Source organism: Lycorma delicatula, chromosome 5 (genome assembly GCF_047948215.1).
Source record: "Lycorma delicatula isolate Av1 chromosome 5, ASM4794821v1, whole genome shotgun sequence".
Lineage (NCBI taxonomy): Eukaryota > Metazoa > Arthropoda > Insecta > Hemiptera > Fulgoridae > Lycorma > Lycorma delicatula.
In genome coordinates this window covers 99410545-99430149 of record NC_134459.1, presented here as the reverse complement: position 1 = coordinate 99430149, position 19605 = coordinate 99410545, and the positions used below count along the sequence as shown (strand labels likewise).

At 32.1% G+C, this 19605-nt stretch overlaps 1 protein-coding gene across 2 annotated transcripts in view; it reads left to right on the top strand.

The window, feature by feature from the left end:
* The window catches only part of eIF2Bbeta (eukaryotic translation initiation factor 2B subunit beta), a 31266-nt gene extending 12385 nt beyond the window's left edge, over nucleotides 1–18881 (top strand). The window contains exons 4-8 of one of the 2 annotated variants that reach the window (XM_075366744.1): nucleotides 12–160; nucleotides 3954–4110; nucleotides 11906–12100; nucleotides 14431–14627; nucleotides 18675–18881. In XM_075366744.1, coding sequence (XP_075222859.1) covers nucleotides 12–160; nucleotides 3954–4110; nucleotides 11906–12100; nucleotides 14431–14627; nucleotides 18675–18744 — 768 coding nt within the window. In that variant the 3' untranslated portion in view covers nucleotides 18745–18881. The remainder of the gene's footprint in view (nucleotides 1–11; nucleotides 161–3953; nucleotides 4111–11905; nucleotides 12101–14430; nucleotides 14628–18674) is intronic. The other variant, XM_075366745.1, reaches the window with a different exon arrangement.
* The last annotated feature ends 724 nt before the right edge of the window (nucleotides 18882–19605 follow it).

The following is a 19605-nucleotide window of genomic DNA, read 5'->3' as shown; positions in this document are numbered from 1 at the left end:
TATTAAAATAGAATAAGCAAGAAGAAATAGATCCGCAAGATTCATTGCATAAAATAGTTACTGGTGAAGGTGATGTGGATGATTATACAATTGAAGTTCCAGAATTAAAGTCAGCTATTTTGGATCATATCAGTGAATTCCAGGTTGAACTGGAAACAAGGTATTGTTTTTCTTAAACAAAGTTTTCTAATAAAAGTTCATATTTTATTGGTTTTTATTTAATTTCAAAATAATATTTTAATTGCATTAAGCTCCTTACATAAATTGTTCATTTCAGTTGTTTTTTATTGGAGCCTTATTTTTCAAGTTAAAAGCAAAAGACAATCATAAAAAACACCATAATTTTTTATATTTATTCTACATAGAAAAAAGAAAGACAATATTTTTATTACCTTTAAAATATTGACTATCATCTTCATAATGTACACGGTCTATCTGGAAAGTATCTGACCTTGTGCTGTTGCTGGAAAAGGGTTGATTGTGGTCAATCTTAATGATAATTTACACCACAACCTTTTTCCAACAATATTCCATTTTTCGATAGCATCCCTTTCATTCTTCTTTCTAACTATCTAACAACTGTTTCATCGCATTCTTTTTATTTTTCTCTACATCATCAAATATACTTCCTTTCAGAGGAATTTTTCAATTCAACAGTCAGGAAGTTGAAGGGAGCAAGGTCAGTACTGTACTTTTTTTATCTTAGTTTCAAAAAACAGCCCATATTTCATTGAAATATGCTGAATAAGTCGTGATAAAGGAGCAGATGTAATGTTACGATAAAGCACCCACTCACTTCTTTTTCATAAATCAGACTCTTCCCTTCACATACTGTGATGTAACTGCTTTAGAACTTCCAAATAATACTCTGATCATCACCTGGTCTTCTGGAGTGTATTGCAGACACATTTTAATATTGCTAAAAACTCATATATAGCTCCAGACAGATCTCTTACATAAACCCTCTTTTACAGCCCTCAACACATCTGCATACACAGAATTCAAATCTGTTTAAAATACCTTTCCAGTCAACATCCATCCTGTATGTTTATTTTGTTAGAAAGGGAAACAGTATAATTCTTATTGTTTTGTAGATTTTCATCTGAGCATTGGCTTGTGCAGTAAGCATTTTTTTTTTTTAGTATGCAGTAATTTGTTTGGGTAGCTTTTAGACACAGTCTTACTAATAAAAGTATATATTTATTTGTTTTTATTATTTTTGTCATAAAGTGACAACAAAGACAAAAATTTGACTGCAAATCAAATTGATTAAAAAGTCAAAATTTTACATTTTTCATCACAGTAAATAATTATTTTATGATTCATCCATTTGTAAGAAAGTAGATATTTTCATTTATTCGTATAATAATTTATGCATACTTGTATTAAATTCATGCATTTTATAATATGACGTATATTATTTGCTTACTTTTTTTTAATCTTACAAATAAAAAGTGCAGCCTAACATTATTGATTGAACCTTTATTCAAAAATTTATATTGTAAATGTAATTTTACTAGTGATGGCTGGAAAATATGTTCAAGGAATTTCAAAGATAATAGTAATGAATCTTGGTTTTACCCATTACAAACCTTGAAGGGCAAAATTTCTGCCCCACTACTCCAGCAATTATTCACTGCATCCTTACTTCCCTCCCCAACAAACAAACTCATTCTGTCACTTTCTCATCAGTCATCATTGATGAAATTTACAAAGGTACATTGCAAATTGCAATTTACTTGTAGTAGCAGTTATATTGGCAGATATTAATTTGCTTAGGTTTTTGTTAATAACTAGTGAGTTCTTTTAAATAGTCAAATGCAACCAATATGAACAGTAGAATATTTGAATTTTTGACCCTGACCCCATAGCAACAATCAATTTTATTGTCAAAAAAATGTACTTTATGGAAATATTGCATATTAATGTTACTATTTTTAATAACATAAAACAATTTATAATTTGGTTTATCTGTAAATTTGGCTGTTCCCTGGAACTTGAACATTCAAATTCATATTCACTTGAATGTTTTGAATCTATACTTATAGGCTCAACTGGCTAGAATAAATTAACTTTTTGTACAGTTTATAAATCTGTAACTAGTTACAATTAATTTTTAATTAACCAAATAGAGCATTGTATTGTGATTCCAATACGTGAATGTAGGTGGCATAGCATATAGCAAAACGTTTACATATCATTCTTTCCCTTACAAGTTGATGTTTTTCAAGAGCTACATGGCTACTTGTACACACGAGTGGAAATTGGAAATTCCACTTATAGAATTTAGTTTTTTAGAGCTCTGTAATATTTGAATCATTATCTAAAATTTCATTCCTAAATACTCTTATGTTTTATATAAATACACAAAAAATAAAGTTACAGTTTTTTTATGTATTTTCGATGCCTAAAGTAAGATAGTCCTTATAATGAGACCGAATAAAAATAAATATTTTATTCAGTTAGGTCCATAATTATACAATATATAGATAATGTTAGGAATTATCAAGCGAGTTACTTGATTGATGACAATAAGGAAAGTTTGGGAGACTAAGCTAAACCACAGGGAAAAAGTATTGATTAAAGCAGTATCACAAAACACAATTAATTGATAAATAAAATTAATAGGATAATGGATAAAGTCTATACTCGTATTTAAGATTAATAAAATATATGTTGCAGTAGTAATACAATTATATGAAAATAATAAATAAAATCAATATAAATTAAAAACTGTTTTTAAGGTGTTAATTTAAATTACTTTTGATTAGTACGTGGACTTGTTAAATGAGTTTCCAATAACAGAGTAGTGTTGATTTTGTAAAAGAAAATCTTCTAATTTAATTTTAAATAGATAGGTATATAAGATTTTTAAACAGATCAATCTATAAGATAATTATTAAGAATGACAACAGAACCAGTTGTACATTTGTTGATAGGTAAAATAGTTCTTGCTGTCCAGTTTGATAGATATATAATTTTTTTTTTTTTTTTAAGAAAAAAAGAATTACTTTTAGCAAAAGCAACATCTTTTTAAAGATTTCAATATATTGAGTAAGAAAAGTTTAAATGTTTTACTTACAAAGCATTAATGTACATTTTTATAATATGGATATCAAACAAGATTTTGAAGGAGACCTAAGATATTAATTTCAGTTAGGACTCTACATAGGCTAAGAAAGAGCTAGTTTTTTTCTTTTTATCAGTCTCATGTTTGGTATAAGATACTATAGTAGCACATGTCAGTAGTGCTCAGCCATAAGTGTTTGTCACTTAAAAAATTTCCAGAAACTAAGAATGCAAAACTAATTATAACAAATAAAAACAACAATGGATTGTTGTCAAAACAATCCTGAATTTCTGTAAATTGATCAGCATTTTTGGAAAGAATCTAAGAGTTTATGAGCCTAGTTTTTTCATTAACTTTTGTATACAACGTACTTAGAAATGTCTGGAAATTCCATGGCAGGAACAGAAATTATCAAACACTGGTTAAATGTATTCACTTGTTCAGTAAAACTATCTGTCTAAGTATAAGTCTTTGTGTTCGTCTTCATAATGAACATTTATTATTATATTTTCTGTATTCACTAAGCTTGTAACACCAGTGCCATCCTTTTCCTTTAATCAGTACTTAGGCTCGTGAATTTCATCAGTTCACAGTAAACTTTAATGTCAGTAGGACCTTTTACACTGACAAATCTAGTCAGAAACCATACATTACATTTGCAGGATTGCTTATTATTGTAATCCTTATTACCAACTGTCTTGTGGAAGTAACTAGTAAGATGTACAATAAAACAGTTATTATTATTCAAATTATTGTACTTCCTACATTGAATCCACTATCGCTAATCACTTTTTATTAGCAACCAGCCTTTAATTTTGGCATATAATTTATAATAAATGTTCAGTATTTTATGCTAAGTAGTTAAATAACCATGTGTTTTCAGTGCTGAAAATATTGCAAACCAAGGTAAGGAACATATACATTCAAATGAGATAATTATGACAATTGGTCGATCAAGAACTGTAGAAGCATATTTAAAAAAAGCAGCAGAAGATAGAAAGTTTGAAGTTATTGTTGTAGAGTGTGCTCCCTTCTGTCATGTAAGTATTTCATCAATTTTCTTTAATGTTGTTTGTACTTTTTTGAAACAAAATCAATTTTTTTTGTTCATCAGGGATAGTTACTCAGGCAACTCAACCCAGTAGTTGGGTGAATGGTCAGAATTTTCATTGATCAGCTGTTCTGTGATCCAGATGTGCTGGATTCAAATTGCAGTTAAAATATTTTAAATGGATTTGAATGCCCTTCTTGAAACTCATTTTACTTTGTTTATTAGGTTTAAATTAACAGTTTTATAAAGAATAGGTTTACAAGACCTTTATATCATCCTCATTTCATACTTTGATTAAATATATATCTAATAATGAAGATCCCACTTCTAAGAAACAAAAATGAAAATGTTTTATTTATTGAAACATCAATAGTAGTAGTAGGTGATTACAAATAAAATATACACTTTCTTCAATGGTTTGTAAAAAATTTATGTTTTTTAATGTTGAGATTATTAATCCACTATTACTAAAGACTTTTTATTAGCAACCAGCCTTTAAGTTTGACATATAATTTGTCATGGTGTACAGGAAATTTCTTAAAATTTATTAATGTGTTCTTTAAGATTATTAAATGTTGTTAATTATTAAGTGTTCTTTAAGTTTATTATATGTGTTCAATGTAGTATACGATAGATAATCACAATTCACAACATGATAATCCAATTCATCTCAAATTCATAAAAATATCCCCATTCAACATTATCAACAGCATTTATAGTATGTTGTAGTAAGTCATCTACATCAACAGGTATTGAAGAGACAAAAACTTTTGTCTTATAAACAGTCACAAAATGTTAAGTTTGGACTTCTTTTTTTCTTTTTTTTATTTCCGATAAAAATGGGGTTGGAGGAACCCCCATTTACAGGCGAAGTTTCGGTTTCACTAACAGGTTCTGCAAGATGTTATTAAGAGCGTGTATGTGTGCCTGTCCTGCCAACGTGTCCTACTATGTGTGTGTGTCCTACAAACTAAACCTCCTATCTCACCGATCCTCCCCTCTTGGAGTAGGACCCACAATTAAGCATAACTTAGCCCCAGGAGGTGCATTCAAGCGGTTGCTATCTAGAGTCTCCATGCAACATCACTGCTGCCCATCCATGCAAGCATGGATGAACGACTCCTCCACAGAGAGCTGTCCATCATCCCCCCACTCACCAGCTTGTCACAGCTGTCAGACTTGCTCCTCTCTTCCATGTCCTTGGTCTGCAGGATTTGCTGCATCACGAGTCATGTTACCATGGCAAAGTTCTGCTTGCTCGTTAGCATGGCAAGAACTATGCTCTCGATGCTCGAGAGGTCCAATGCAGCCATACTCTCCTGATGCATACTTTCCCATCTGATACACCAAAGCACAATGTGCTTCGGTGTATCCAGTTCACCTTCCATAGAGGTTAACCCACCTTCCTTCCTTCCTTCTATAGAGTTAACCCAAAAACCCTCATGACCAGTCAGGAACTGGGTAAGCCAAAAATTCAGCTCACCAAATCCCCCTCTCGGCCCACGGTTCAATCTGCATGATCAGGCGATGTGTCCACCATCCTTTGATGGACACATCCCATCTGGCTTGCCATTTGGACATCATTGCCGAATAGGCATTCATATGCCTAACTTAGTCTATACTTCTAGAAACTTCAAGGTAACTTCTTATTAGCTTCCTGAGGTATTTGCTTCCATTCCACTCTCTCAGTGCCCTATGGATAGCACCCCAGCTGAGAGTATTAAATGCATTTTTGACATCCAGCAGAACCACCACTGGGATTCTCCTACTGTTTACGCCATTGGCGTAAAGTCGTTTTATTCCAATGAATTCAAGGTTATGGTCAAGTCTTGTAGTTTACAGGCTTGATAATTTATTTTGCATTTTGTAAGGCTTATCTACGTGTATTTTTAAATAGGTTATTTGGATTTATTTTCGATATCAATTTCTCTCAGGCTCCAGCTTGTCTGACTATTGCATCATCGTGTTGGTGTTAGCTTATTTATATCACGCATTATTTCATTGCTGATTAGTCTTAATGTATATATTAGGCTTAGTGTTTTTTTTATTCTCAACCAATTTCAATATTGTCATAGTTCCTAGAAGTCTATTTCTCTTTGTCTGCCCTGATGTCGTTTCTTCAACTTGCGTATTCAGAAATTATTTTTATCAGTCTTACGTAATTCTTTAATAGACTGCTCGCTTAAATTATTTTTGTTATGTCTTCGTTCCCGAATTTCACACAGTTTCTCTAATCGTTCTCATAGTAACACTAAGACACTACTCTTGTTGTCAACATACACACACACTCTTCTGTCCATTGCTTTGTTCGCTTCCCCTACTTCTCACCACTCCAGCCTTTATTCATTCTAGTTCGGACTTTCACGTTCTGCGGATCCTGGTCCTCTTGGAGGGCCAGGCTTCGATGTTTTCTTTCTTTCACTTAATGTTAATACCTTCGTCGTCTTCGCACTTATAAACGTTGCGGTATTTCTCTGTTAAAATATTTTCTAATTCTACTAGTCAGTTTTTCGTGATTTCACAGTTTTCTATGTTCGTCCAGCCTCATTTCTTCGTTAAGTTATTCTTCAAATTCTACATTACTTCTCTGTGGAAAGTGCTTCAATTACTACAAGCTGTCAATTCTGTCAACGCCGAAATTTTCTCCAGCTTCTTATTACAATTTCAGCGAAGCAGAATTTCTTCAAACTCGTTGCTACACATTTCAGACGCCCAGTCTTAGTCAACCTCGAAGTCACATTTTCACCACTGCATTCCTGATACACCACGGCGGACTACGCCCAGGAATTTACTGTATGTATTCGTTTTACCTTCATTCACGAGTTCGTCTCTTACTAATATTTGTGTGCTACAGGCAAGTTCAGTTTTTCATTACTTATGACGTTAATCCGTTATGTTATCATTAAAATTTGTGGAACATTCAGTTCATCATACCTATGCCTTTCAAGTTTCAATTTCACTTAAGTACAGTCCCGACAGGTTACTTACATAAGGTTGTCATTGTTCAGCTGCAACCTATTTTACGTGCTCAATTAATTTCAATGCGATTATATTGTAATTAACTCTTTATTTTTATGTTTACTTATCACAATTTGATTATTGTTATTAACTCTTTTTGTACTAGAATATCATTGTGGCCTTTTTTCTACACTAAACTAGAATTACATGTATTAATTATTTAACGTTAAGTTTTTTGATGTTCTTAATTCAGAAAAGGCCAGTGCTAATTAAGATTTATTGTAATTCGTTTATCTAAGTTAATGACATCCGTTCATTGCTATTTGATACATTATAGTATATGTCAGTAGTACAACTGTTTGCCAGTTACATTTTTCTATTGATATTATGTTTTTTCTAAATTTACAATTAAAATTTAAGGTGTTTCATGTTCTCTTGTTTTTCAGCCTTTGTAAAAAATGTATATTGTCAAAATCTGTATTTAAAGCGTATATTCATGTATTTTTTCATTTAACTATCATTGTTCATATGCTGATTTCAGTTGATATTCTAATGTATCATTAAATTATGTTATTTTCATAATTTTCTTTTTAGTTTTAAGGTTATGATTTAACATAAGTTCAGTTGTTTTCTTTCTCAATTGAAGTCCAATTTCTTTTGGCAAATACGAGCTGTGTTTTTTGTTAACTTTACCCAACACCTACACATCCCTGTTGCTGCATTCTCTGCCAGCCTCACCACCGACTACCAGCTACCTACAGCCTCAACTGTGTCTACCATGGACCTACCAATCCTAAAACCAAACTGGTTATTGTGTAGTCACCCTTTAGCTGTTATTTCTTCCTTGAGCCTGGCCACTACCATACTCTCAAACACTTTAAATGTGTTGTTAATTAGACATATAGGTCTGTAAGATGCCTGTTCCCCTGTAGCAGTGGGCTTTTCAATTAAAATAAGCCTAGCCGTTTTCCAAATCTCCGGAATGCTGCCTTCATTCAGGATTCTGTTAACAGTACCTAAGAACTCCACAGGAACAACCTCCGTTAGTATTTTTATGATCTCTACTGGGACTCCATCTGGGCCCGGGCTTTTTTGCAGACACATGCACTTACTGGCGCCCAAGAGTTCTGCAGCCTGGAATGGTGGAATTTCCTTAGCCTAGAGCTCTTCTTTGTGACAGGCAACGCGGACGAGAAAAAGTTTCTCAAGACAACTTCGAACCTGAGCCTCCATCAACATGGACAGGGATTTGCCCAGTCACCAGTCTATATCCCCCACTTTCCCATGGGTCTGTGTCTACCTGATCACATAAGTCCGTCAAGCACTTCCTCTTAGCCGACGATATTATGGTAGCTATAATATCCTTAATACTGCCATGGCTTCTGCATACTCCTGATAGGAATCTTCTACTAAACGAAACCCTGCGATTAGCCCTTTGGATGATTCTTCTCTTTGCTATGGCTTCTCTGTGTAAACCCTCAATTTCAGGAGTCCACCATTGTGTATGCTTTCCCTGCTTTCATTCATATGTAACCCCTGAATTGTTACATTCATCTACTACCATTCTGATGAACTGTTCTGGTAAAGCAATTCCAACTAGTCTCCTTCTGATGTTTTGCGCAAATCTCTTGCATTCAGTCCTGGAAATAGCCAATCTATGGCGTGGGACTATCCTGCATTGCAGGGTGTACTGAAACATTATCAGCTGGTGTTCGAAGAGGCCCTCATCATCTAGTATTCTCCAGTTGGTGTAATCATTCATTTGTTCTTCATTGACAAACCCCAGATCGATTGCTGACCTGGCATCTCTTCTGACGAAGGTGTACCCTTCTTCATTGATGCATGTCATCATCCCTAAAGCACTCATTATGTACCCCAGGAGGAGTCCTCTACCCATTGTGATGCTGCCATCCCAACCCTGTAGGAGAAGACCACCCACCTTCGTGATACTTCCAGTTGCCACACCCCCTCCCCTTGTCCTGATGAGCTTTAACAGGAGTCATCTTTCTCCCTCTAGCTTTTAACATCTCACAGTAACAAGCCAGGCCTTGTTGGGATGCCACTGATGTAGGCAGTGATTTATAATCTCAACTTTTGCCTTCACTGCAGGCCTCATCCAGACATCTTGAATGTCCTACATCGTTGCCCTCTGAACTAGTTAACAGAGTTTGCAGAAGCACGAACCTCACGCCTAGTTCTACATTTTATAGAGCCAATTCATTTGTAAATGTCTCAAATTCAAGGCAATTGAATAAACTATACCACCAAAAACATTGTTCGCAACAACAAAGTTTATTCCTAGTTCCCTTAGTAAACTAACTTCAGTTCATACCCCCCCTGACTTGGTTTCATTATGGTCTGGTCTACCAAGGAAAGGTGGACAGACCTATTACTCCCACTCAGCTCCATCACAGAGTCCCGCATGACATTTACTTTCACTTACGTCAACATGCCGCTATGGTCACGGCTGCATGGTTACTCATACCCTCGGCAGTGCAGTTGTTGTTCCGCTGACAGCGAATATTCAACAACAATCACCATTACTTTACTGACTAACCATGGCTCGATGCCAACACAACTATCTCCAGCCAATCAACTGTCCAGGCATCCCTAGCCACCCGAGATGCTACTCTACTTATACCCCTTCAGTCATTCTTCTCAGGGCGAGGAAATGGAGGAAGCCAGCCACGATAGTCCATTCTCTGCAAGGCTTCTAGTTGACTTACAGATCAAGAAAGGAATTTACTCTCTCAAGCTTCCTAACAACTCTGGTACATTCAGCCTCATACCAGGGACAAACATAAAGGACAAGTTATGCAGTATCGTCAACCCTACAGTCCGGACACAAGCTCGAATCAGTCAAGCCAAACCTGGCCAAACTATTCCTAAAAGCACTATGTCTTTGGAAAAGGAATTAAGTTGTGTACTGATTGGGGTAGACCCACCTAATTGCTCGCAGCTCCCTAATATTTTGAAATATACCACACATGTATTGACCAGTAGAAGAATCGTTCCACCAAACTTGCCAAGAGTTAAAACCTTGGGTCATCAATTTCTCGCGTACGCCCAGAAGTAAAAAGGCCTCCCTTCTTAGAAGCATACCGCTTGCTACGTTCTATAGCTAAAATATCAGTGGGTTTTGTGCTGGCGATTATAGAGAGTGCTTCTCTTGAGACAGTTTTGTAGCCATTGTGACGCTGCCATCCAAACCCCGTAGAGGAAGACACACCCACCTTGTGACACTACTGGTCGCCACACCACACCCCCTGTTACTAGCCCTGATGGGCTTTAACGGGAGTTGTCTTTCGCCCTCTAACTTTTTACATCTCATAGTAATAAGCCAGGCCTCGTTGGGATGCCACCGATGCAAATGCCTTGGTAGACATTTACATCGGTGATTTTTAAACTCAGATTCTGCCGTCGCTGTAGGCCTCATCTGGACATCTTGAATGTCCTACATCGTTGCCCTCTGTACTAGCTATCCGAGTTCACAGAAGCATGAACCCTGCATTGTGATGCTTTCAGTAAAATCTGAGGACTTTGCGTTGAAGTCCCCAGCTATCAATAGATGCCTAATGCTGTGGTTTCAGACCACTGTTTTCAAGTCAGTCAGAGACTCCACGAACTCCTGCATTCCAGTGTTAGGAGAATAACAACTAAATATCACCAGGTTGCCAAGGTCACCAATTTTGCCATTTGGTATCCGTATTTTTTTTTGTGTATTTTAGCCATCCAGTCTTAAGTTAACTTCACAGTTACTACATATTATAAGAGCTCGTATCACCATTTTTGTAGTTAAAGTACAATTTAAAAGCTTTTTTATTTTTAATTAAAGGTGTAATGTTTTTCTTGTATGATTTTATAGTGAACTCACCACACATAACAGAAACCACCCGAATCATGTAAACATTACAAGACAAGCCATTACTTCATTGTTCATTCACTTAGTATAGTTATCACACTGACTGAAGAGATTATAATATTAAAAACAGTAGGCTAACAAAGCCAACAAACAAACGTTTTGTTGTTTTTAATTGTATGGACATAAATGAGTCTTATTCATATCTGCTTCAATAGTGGTATAATGTCATTTTATGTGATGTTTGTGTTGACAGGTTATTATTTCATAGTTAACTGATTAATGGAATTACAAATATACTGAGCTTATAAATATAAAATAATCATATAAAATAAAAAATGTAGGTGTTTATCATCATCGTCAACAATTTTCAAAATATAAATTTTGTAATTTTTCAAAAACATAGGGAAATGGAAAAAATTCAGACTTCAGATTTGTTTTTAATTAAAAAATAGATTAGTTCCATGTATCACATGTTAAGAAATAAAGATTGTGTTTATCAATGTAATTTAAAATGAATTTTACCTGGCATTGTCTAAATGAGTATCAGTAGATATTCATTATTTATTGATGATGGTTGTTTAGCAATCAGAATAGTAATTTACTTTTAACTTTATTTGATTTTGTTTTTTTATTTATTTTTTTAATGATTTATAAGGTTTCTATGTTTAAATATTGCTGTATACCTAATATTAATTTTGACTACCTGACTTTTATGCTATTCATGTATGTATTTATATACATATATAATTATTTATAACTGTATGGATTAGGCTTATGATATTTGAAATTTTAGTGGCATTCCTAAATTTAGTCACCAACTTTGACTAGATCAATCTATTGGATGTGCCATTTGTACATCCAATAGAAATAAGGAGGTATCCTTTATCCTGTTCAAAATTTATTTATATAAATCCGTTAGACTACATACAAAAAAAAACTATTTTTGTGTGTTTTTTTTTTTTAGGGGCATGATCTTGCTATTAGTTTGGCAGAAAATAAAATACAAACAACATTAATACCAGATTCAGCTGTATTTGGAATAATGTCACGTGTAAATAAAGTTATAATTGGTACTCATACTGTTATGGCAAATGGTGGTTTAAGAGCTGTATGTGGAAGTCATTCTGCTGCATTAGCTGCCAAACATTATTCAGTTCCAGTAAGTTGATCTTGTGTATAACGTTTCATCTTGAAGACATATGTATAGTTTGATTGTTTACGTCATTAAACATTGAATTTATTTTTTATTTTTTTCAGTTTTTATCAATTGGCATTTTATATGAACATTTCATATGTCCTGTAAGGGTTTTTTTTTTACATTATCTAATACACTGCCTTGTATATCATAGTTGTAATATTACTAATTAACAATTAAGAGTTGTGCAGTTATGGGGTTGTTTTCCTTGCTTTGATAACATGAGATCAGACTAGACTGATAACTTACTATTAAAGGTGATTTTGTTTCTTTCCTCTGACTTTTTTGAATTTCTGGAATTACCTATTTTTTAATCCATTTATGTATTTATAATAGAATATTTATAAGAGAATATATATATATTTTGAAATCTATTTCAAAATTAATAAAATTCATAAAATTATGAACTTATTTATATTTGTTCATAATAAATTTCAAAATTTTTAAAACAGCAAACAACTTCAATAAATTGACAAATTATAAAATGAATATGATTTAAATATAGTTAAAAAATTAAATACTAACTTAAGATGCAGGATTCCATGAAATTATATTGGAAATTAATATGATTAAATTTATGTTTAAATTATGTAATTATTGTGTTTTGGTGGTTTATGTTTCATATAATACTAAATTTTATTATAAACACAATGTTCAACATGTTAATGAATTAACTGAATTAAAAAAATATATATATGTGTATATATATATATATATATATATATATATATATATACTCAGTAATATTAAAGTCTGGAAACAGCTTCAACAAGTTTGAATCTCCATTGTTATAGAAATATTATTTTATGGTGTTAGGAAGGTGGACATATGATACTTGATTTAATGTAAAATTTTACAAGAAAAACTATGGAAAAAATTTTTTGTTTATAAATACCTTAATTTTCAAGTTATAAGCAATCAAATTTGGAAAATTAGAAAAGTCACTGTTGTAATAAATGCCCTCTAATAACTTTATTTCATATTAACTTCAGAATTACAATTAATAACAATCTTTAAACAGTTAATGTTGGAATTAATAGCCCAAATACTAATAATAGCAGCCTTCACAATAATAAATAAGAGTAATATACAATAACTAATAATTTGCAACACTACTACAAATTAAATGGCTAGGTCAAATGATATTGTTTACTTTAATTTTCATAATATTTAATTTAAAAATTTAGTTAAATGTTTTATGAACACCATTTGACTAAATGAATAATACTCAAGAGTGTTTACATTTACTTTAATGCAATTCTGTTGAGTTTTTCCAATCTATTATTACAGTAACTGAAACATGGATTCACCATTAAACCAGTGACCAACAGCAATTCAAACAGTGGGTTGAAGCAGGTAAAAATTCACCAATTCACCAACGAAAATGATTCCATTTGCAAGAAAAGTCATGGTTACAATTCTCATGGTATGTTGCTCTTAAACTATCTGAAAAAAGGTAGGACCATCACCAGGGAGCATTATGCTTTACTACTGGACCAATTGAAGGATGTTATTCAGGCTAACTGTCCATATTTGGCCAAGAAGAAAGTGCTCTTTCACCACAATAATAAGCCTGCAAACACATCTCTAGTTGTTGATGCAAAACTCTGTGACTTACATTTTAAAGTGTTTTCATATAAGCCTAATTTGCTGCCTTTGGTACCCAGTGATTATGTCCTCTTCCCAACTGAAGAAATTGCTCCTTGACCACAGATTCACGTCAGATGATGAGGTCAAAGTATAACTGCTTCCTTTAAAGAATTGGACAAATTGCAGTAGTATATTGATAGTATTAAAAGGTTGGGAAGTCATTGGTCTAAATGTATCAGTTTGCAAAGTGATTACATTGAAAAGTTAAAAAAAATTCTGGAAAATGTAGATACTGTATTTACAATTATAGAGGATTTCATTAGTTTTCAGCTAGGTGCAACAGTTATATAATAAATCACTGTCCAACATAATGTCATTCTTATACTACTGTAGTTGGTGACATTTAAGTTCTATAATCAAAATATTGGTATTAATATTACATCTTTTACGCTACAATTTGTTTTAGATTACAAACAATCCATTTTTCTATTAAAATAAACAAATGTTACAAAAATGTAAGAACTTATTTAACCAGTTTTTGTTTCATATCATGCTAAAACCATTTGTGATTTTAATGGGGGGGATGTAGTTGTCAGTTTTACATGCTAGCAATCTATTGTTTTATCTTTTTCTTTTATTTGGATTAATATAGTTTATTGAAATGCCATTTTATCATGTGTTAATTTATTTTTTCTCTTTTACAGGTAATTGTTTTAGCTCCATTGTACAAACTGAGCCCACAGTATCTTTGTTCTTATGCTCATGAAACATTTAATAGTTTTGTATCACCAGAAGGTGTCCTTCATTATTCAGATGGTGATATATTATCCAGTGTACATGTATATAATCCTGTGTTTGATTATGTGCCTCCTGAACTTGTTACATTGTTTATTTCAAACACGTAAGTTATTTAAATGAATTATAATTATTTATTCTTTTTTTTATCAGATAATGTTGTATAGTTTGCCAGACCAAATGATTTTGTATTTGTAGATTAGTAATGATAAGCAGGTCAACAATGATAAACAATAGGTCAATGGGATGGAGACTACCTGTTGGTCTGTCTGAGGTTTTTTTCTTTCTGTCCAGGGGTTGCATTGTATCTTTTTTTTTTTTTTATTAAGTAAAGTATGAAGAATCTCTCAAAGATGTCCAGTTGGAAAGTAACCACAAAAAGTTAATTTAAAGTTCTGGTGAAGACAGAAAGAGCCATGATCTACCTTAACAAGTAGATCGTCCTTTCTTATTTTCTGTTTCTTTTACTTATTCTTGATTCCTTTTTCCCATTTTTGATTTGGGAATCCCAAAGGATTCCCATGTCAAGAAACAACCCTACATCTACATAGATGTAAGTTCTTCATGCTGAGGATATTGGCACTTAAAACTAACACATTCTTGATCTGGTAGGGAGCTGCCTATGGATTAACTCGGGAATTTTGTTTCCTGTCCTTTGTCTGCACAACAAGCCTCACACTTAAGTGCTTCAGGAGTAAAGCAGGGTAAGCAAATCCCCTACCAAAAAAAGCAACAATAAATAGGAACAGTAATCTCAGTGTCAACTTTTTTGGTCATTTAAAAAAATATTACATTTTTTTACGAGAGGTTATCTCTAAAGTAAAGACCATTTAATTGTAAAAAAATTTATTCTGAAAACTTTATAAATATTTTTATTTCTCTTAAATTACATACACTGATACTACTTCTCTGTATAATCGCCACATGAATTAAGACATTTATCATAGCAATACACCACTTCAATATACTCTCATCATATACTTTCAATATACTCTCAGCATCTTTTGCTGCCAGTCCATTTAGCCATTGATTAACAGCATTTTTTAGTAAATCGTCACCCGCGAATCACCATTCAAAAATTCTCTCAATTTCCCAAACAAATGGTAATCAGAAGGAGCTAAGTTCAGACTATATGATCGTGGCATGAAATCAATCTGCAGTACGCCAAACTGATCCCAAAAGACTGTGGCCATCAGTTTGCATCCAAATGGCTGTGACTCGACCTTTGTTGGTCTGATTGGTGATTGAGGATGACTCCATTCACTTGACTGCCATTTTCTCTCCGGCTTGTAATACGAAATCCATGTTTCATCGCCAGTAACAATTGAATTAAGGAACTCGTCACCTTTTTCTATGTAGCACATCAAAAATTCCAAACAGATCCCATTTGGAGTTTTTTGTGACTTTCCATTAAGACATGCAGCACCCAACATACACAAACCTTTCTGAAGCCTAAATGATAATGAACAATGCGACCGATAACATCAGGAGAGAGAAGGGCCAAGTTGGAAATCGTTGAGCGACGATCTTTTCTGATTCCATCATCGACGCATTTCAAAAAGTCCTCGGCGATTATTGAGGGCCTCCCTGAACGTTCTTCATTGTGCACATTAATTCTGTTATTTCTAAACCTTTCATACCATTTTCGGATATTGTCATTCATTACATTATCTCTGTACACAGCAACCAACTATGAATTTCAGCCAGATTAACATTTTGATGATTTAAAAAATGTGAGTCCACATATTTCACAGTCGGCAGCAACATCGATTTTCCTATACATTTTATAATGTAATAACTCACACATAATCAAAGTTATTACAATGCAACAAGTTACAGACAACAATTTACAGTGTGTACATTACTAGCACGGCCATAAACGATACAGGTTCGCCATCCTTAAGGAGAGAAATTTCCCAGCGGTCTTTACTTTAGAGATATCCCTCATATATTAATTTATTTTAAAATCCTTATGTTTCATCTCCCTTATAAATTTACAAAATTCTGAATTGATTTTTGGCATTAAAAATTTATTGTTTTTTTTAATCAAAAAAATAAATATTTGTATAACTTATTTGTTGAAAAACTACTATATTTTACAATAGTTTATAACAAACTATTTCTCTGATATGCATAAATTACTGACAAAGTTTGTATTCTACATTATTCTATCAAAAGGTTCAGCATTATTGAAACCATGTTACCACATAAATTTAGACATATATTTCTGGTTAAATTTAAAACAATTATTTTGTGGTCAGTCATTTGTACACTATCAGGTATAGATCCCACTGAACTGCACTATTTATAATTTTATTAAAAAAATTGTAATTGAAGAATAGGGGGAAAAATGGAAGTTGCTGAAGTTTGGGAGGTAGCTCACATTGGTAATTGTTGGTGGTTTACATTGTTGGTGATTCAACAGGCACGTTATACTTTTAATAGAGTTTTGAAAACAGAAAAGATGTAAAAAATGTTTTAACAGAAAAGATCTGATTTATAAAAATTCTTCATCTATTATATATAAAAGTGAAATAATAATGAAGTAAAAAAATATATTTAATGTATACTTTATTTTTTTTATAACTTTAATTTTTCACAAAAAAATTGTAACTTTTTTTTAATCATATTCAATAAAAACACTTATAAATTAATACCTTATTCACTTATAAACTATTTCCATTACATATTCCAAATTTTTTCAGGTAGTTCAAAGTTTACCTCATAATTTGACAGTGCTTTTATTAAAACAGTGTGGGCATTATTTATTTTCTTTATTATCAATGTTTTTGGTATCATGCCATTGTTTATGTAATACCCACGCATTAAACTAGTAGCTGAAACTTGTATATTTTTTTTTCATTTCAGTAAAAAAATTGATTTGTTATTTTGAAAAACATATTTTTTGTAGAAATCTATTTTATATAATTTGTAGTTAGTATTAATAATAATAAAAAATATTTTTTTAATTTTTTAATAGACCATAACAAAGCTTTCATCTGTTTAAGTACATAATCATCTATATTACAATTTTGTTACCCTATTTAACAAAACTGAATAATTTTTATTTTTTTTAATTTTTCTCCAGTAATGATTTGTTTTTTTTTTTCAATTGTTACCATATTATCTATTTTATTTTAATGTTTTGAAATTATATATTTATTTTAGTTTGGGACCTAGGTGATATTTTTAAGTTATTTCATAAGAAAGTTACCTATTTTAATGGGTACCATGATTCAACTACCAGAAAAGTTTGACATATCTTCACGTTTCACATCCCCCAGACCCCAAAACTATCATCACTTCAAATTTTATATATACATTATATCTGTATTATATATATATATATATATATATATATATATATATATATACATTTGTATATATATATATTTCACGTTCTTGTGGATATGATAACTGCCGTAATTTTGCGCCATTCACTTTCAAATTTATACATAAAAGTAAAACTACCCAAAATCTTGCTTGAGTTCATTAATGGGCAAAATCGGACCATGGGGTAGAAATAGTGGGGACTTTTTCAAAAAAACAGAATATCGCTATTACTTTTTTATTAAGTAAAATATCGAATTCATTTAAAGTTCCTTCTATTTGAATAAGGGCCTAAAAAAAGTAAAGATTTTTGATATCACCAACCATTGGCCCAGGGGTTGGAAAAAATGGGATTTTGAAGACAAATAAATATCATACCTCCCTTAAAAGGCACACAATCAAATCGGTTTAAAGTGTTCATTATTTCTCTAAACATTACCTAAAACATTTCTCTGAAACAATTTTTGATATGACCAACCTTTATGGCAAGGAATGACCAAAATGTTACTGGAATTGTAAGATGGGGCTTGTCGTATGCTAAACATGTAAACTTTTTTCACATGCAACCATTGTCGTATTGAGTAAATTTGAAGTTTTTCTTAACTTTTAAGGTGAAAATCTTTTTTATCCCCTACTTAGCACCAGTGAAATCTACCTCCGCCTTCCAGCGTGCTGAAAGGGATTTTTTTGTTAACAGCTTTCTTGTTCAATCAGTATTTCTACCCAGTAATTACAAATGAAAATGGTTAGCCTTATAAATATATAGAATTACTTAATTTACTTCTTTTTATCTAATATTAATTAATTGTTTTTTTTTTAACAGTGGTGGACATGCTCCGTCGTATGTATATAGATTACTAAGCGAGTTATACCATCCAGATGACAACTTTTAAAAACAAATATTTATCCGACTACAAGTAACAGTTACGTAATATATTATAATAAAAAATTACATCGGATTGAAATTTTATAAAAAAAAAGTATTAAATGTTTTATGTTGCTGTACAGAGAAAAATATATAAAATAATTTATAAAATTAATGTAATTCATCATTTTTTTATGAATTGAACGTATCTGTGGAGGTTCCATTTTATTTATATATTTTTTTACAAATGTAGTTTCAGTACATTTAAAACAGGAAAAATAGTTCAAAGAAAGCAGTTTTTAATATTTCATATTAAAAACTGTTAACTAAGAAATAAGTTCAAAGTTCAAAAACGTTTATAAATCATCTGAGTTTTCCAAGTTAATAGCCAGGAGAATTTAGATGTAGAGATTAATATTGTTAGGTCTAAACACAGTATATTGCTGGATGTGCTTTCATGGTTAGTCAGAGAGTTTCTACCTAACTCACAAGTTCAGTGAGATGAATGCTGTATTCATAATCTTATAATTTATAAAAGATAGGTACAAAAATATAGTTAACTATGAATAATATGTCCACTTAAAACAGTATATTATATTAGTGCACCATATTCTAATATGTATCCAGTAATTTTGGAAATCCATTAATTTTGTTGTGTTCCAAGCCACCTAAGAATTTTTTTTTTTGTCTTCAGTCATTTGACTGGTTTGATGCAGCTCTCCAAGATTCCCTATCTAGTGCTAGTAGTTTCATTTCAGTATACCCTCTACATTCTACATCCCTAACAATTTGTTTTACATTTTCCAAACATGGCCTGCCTACACAATTTTTTCCTTCTACCTGTCCTTCCAATATTAAAGCGACTATTCCAGGATGCCTTAGTATGTGG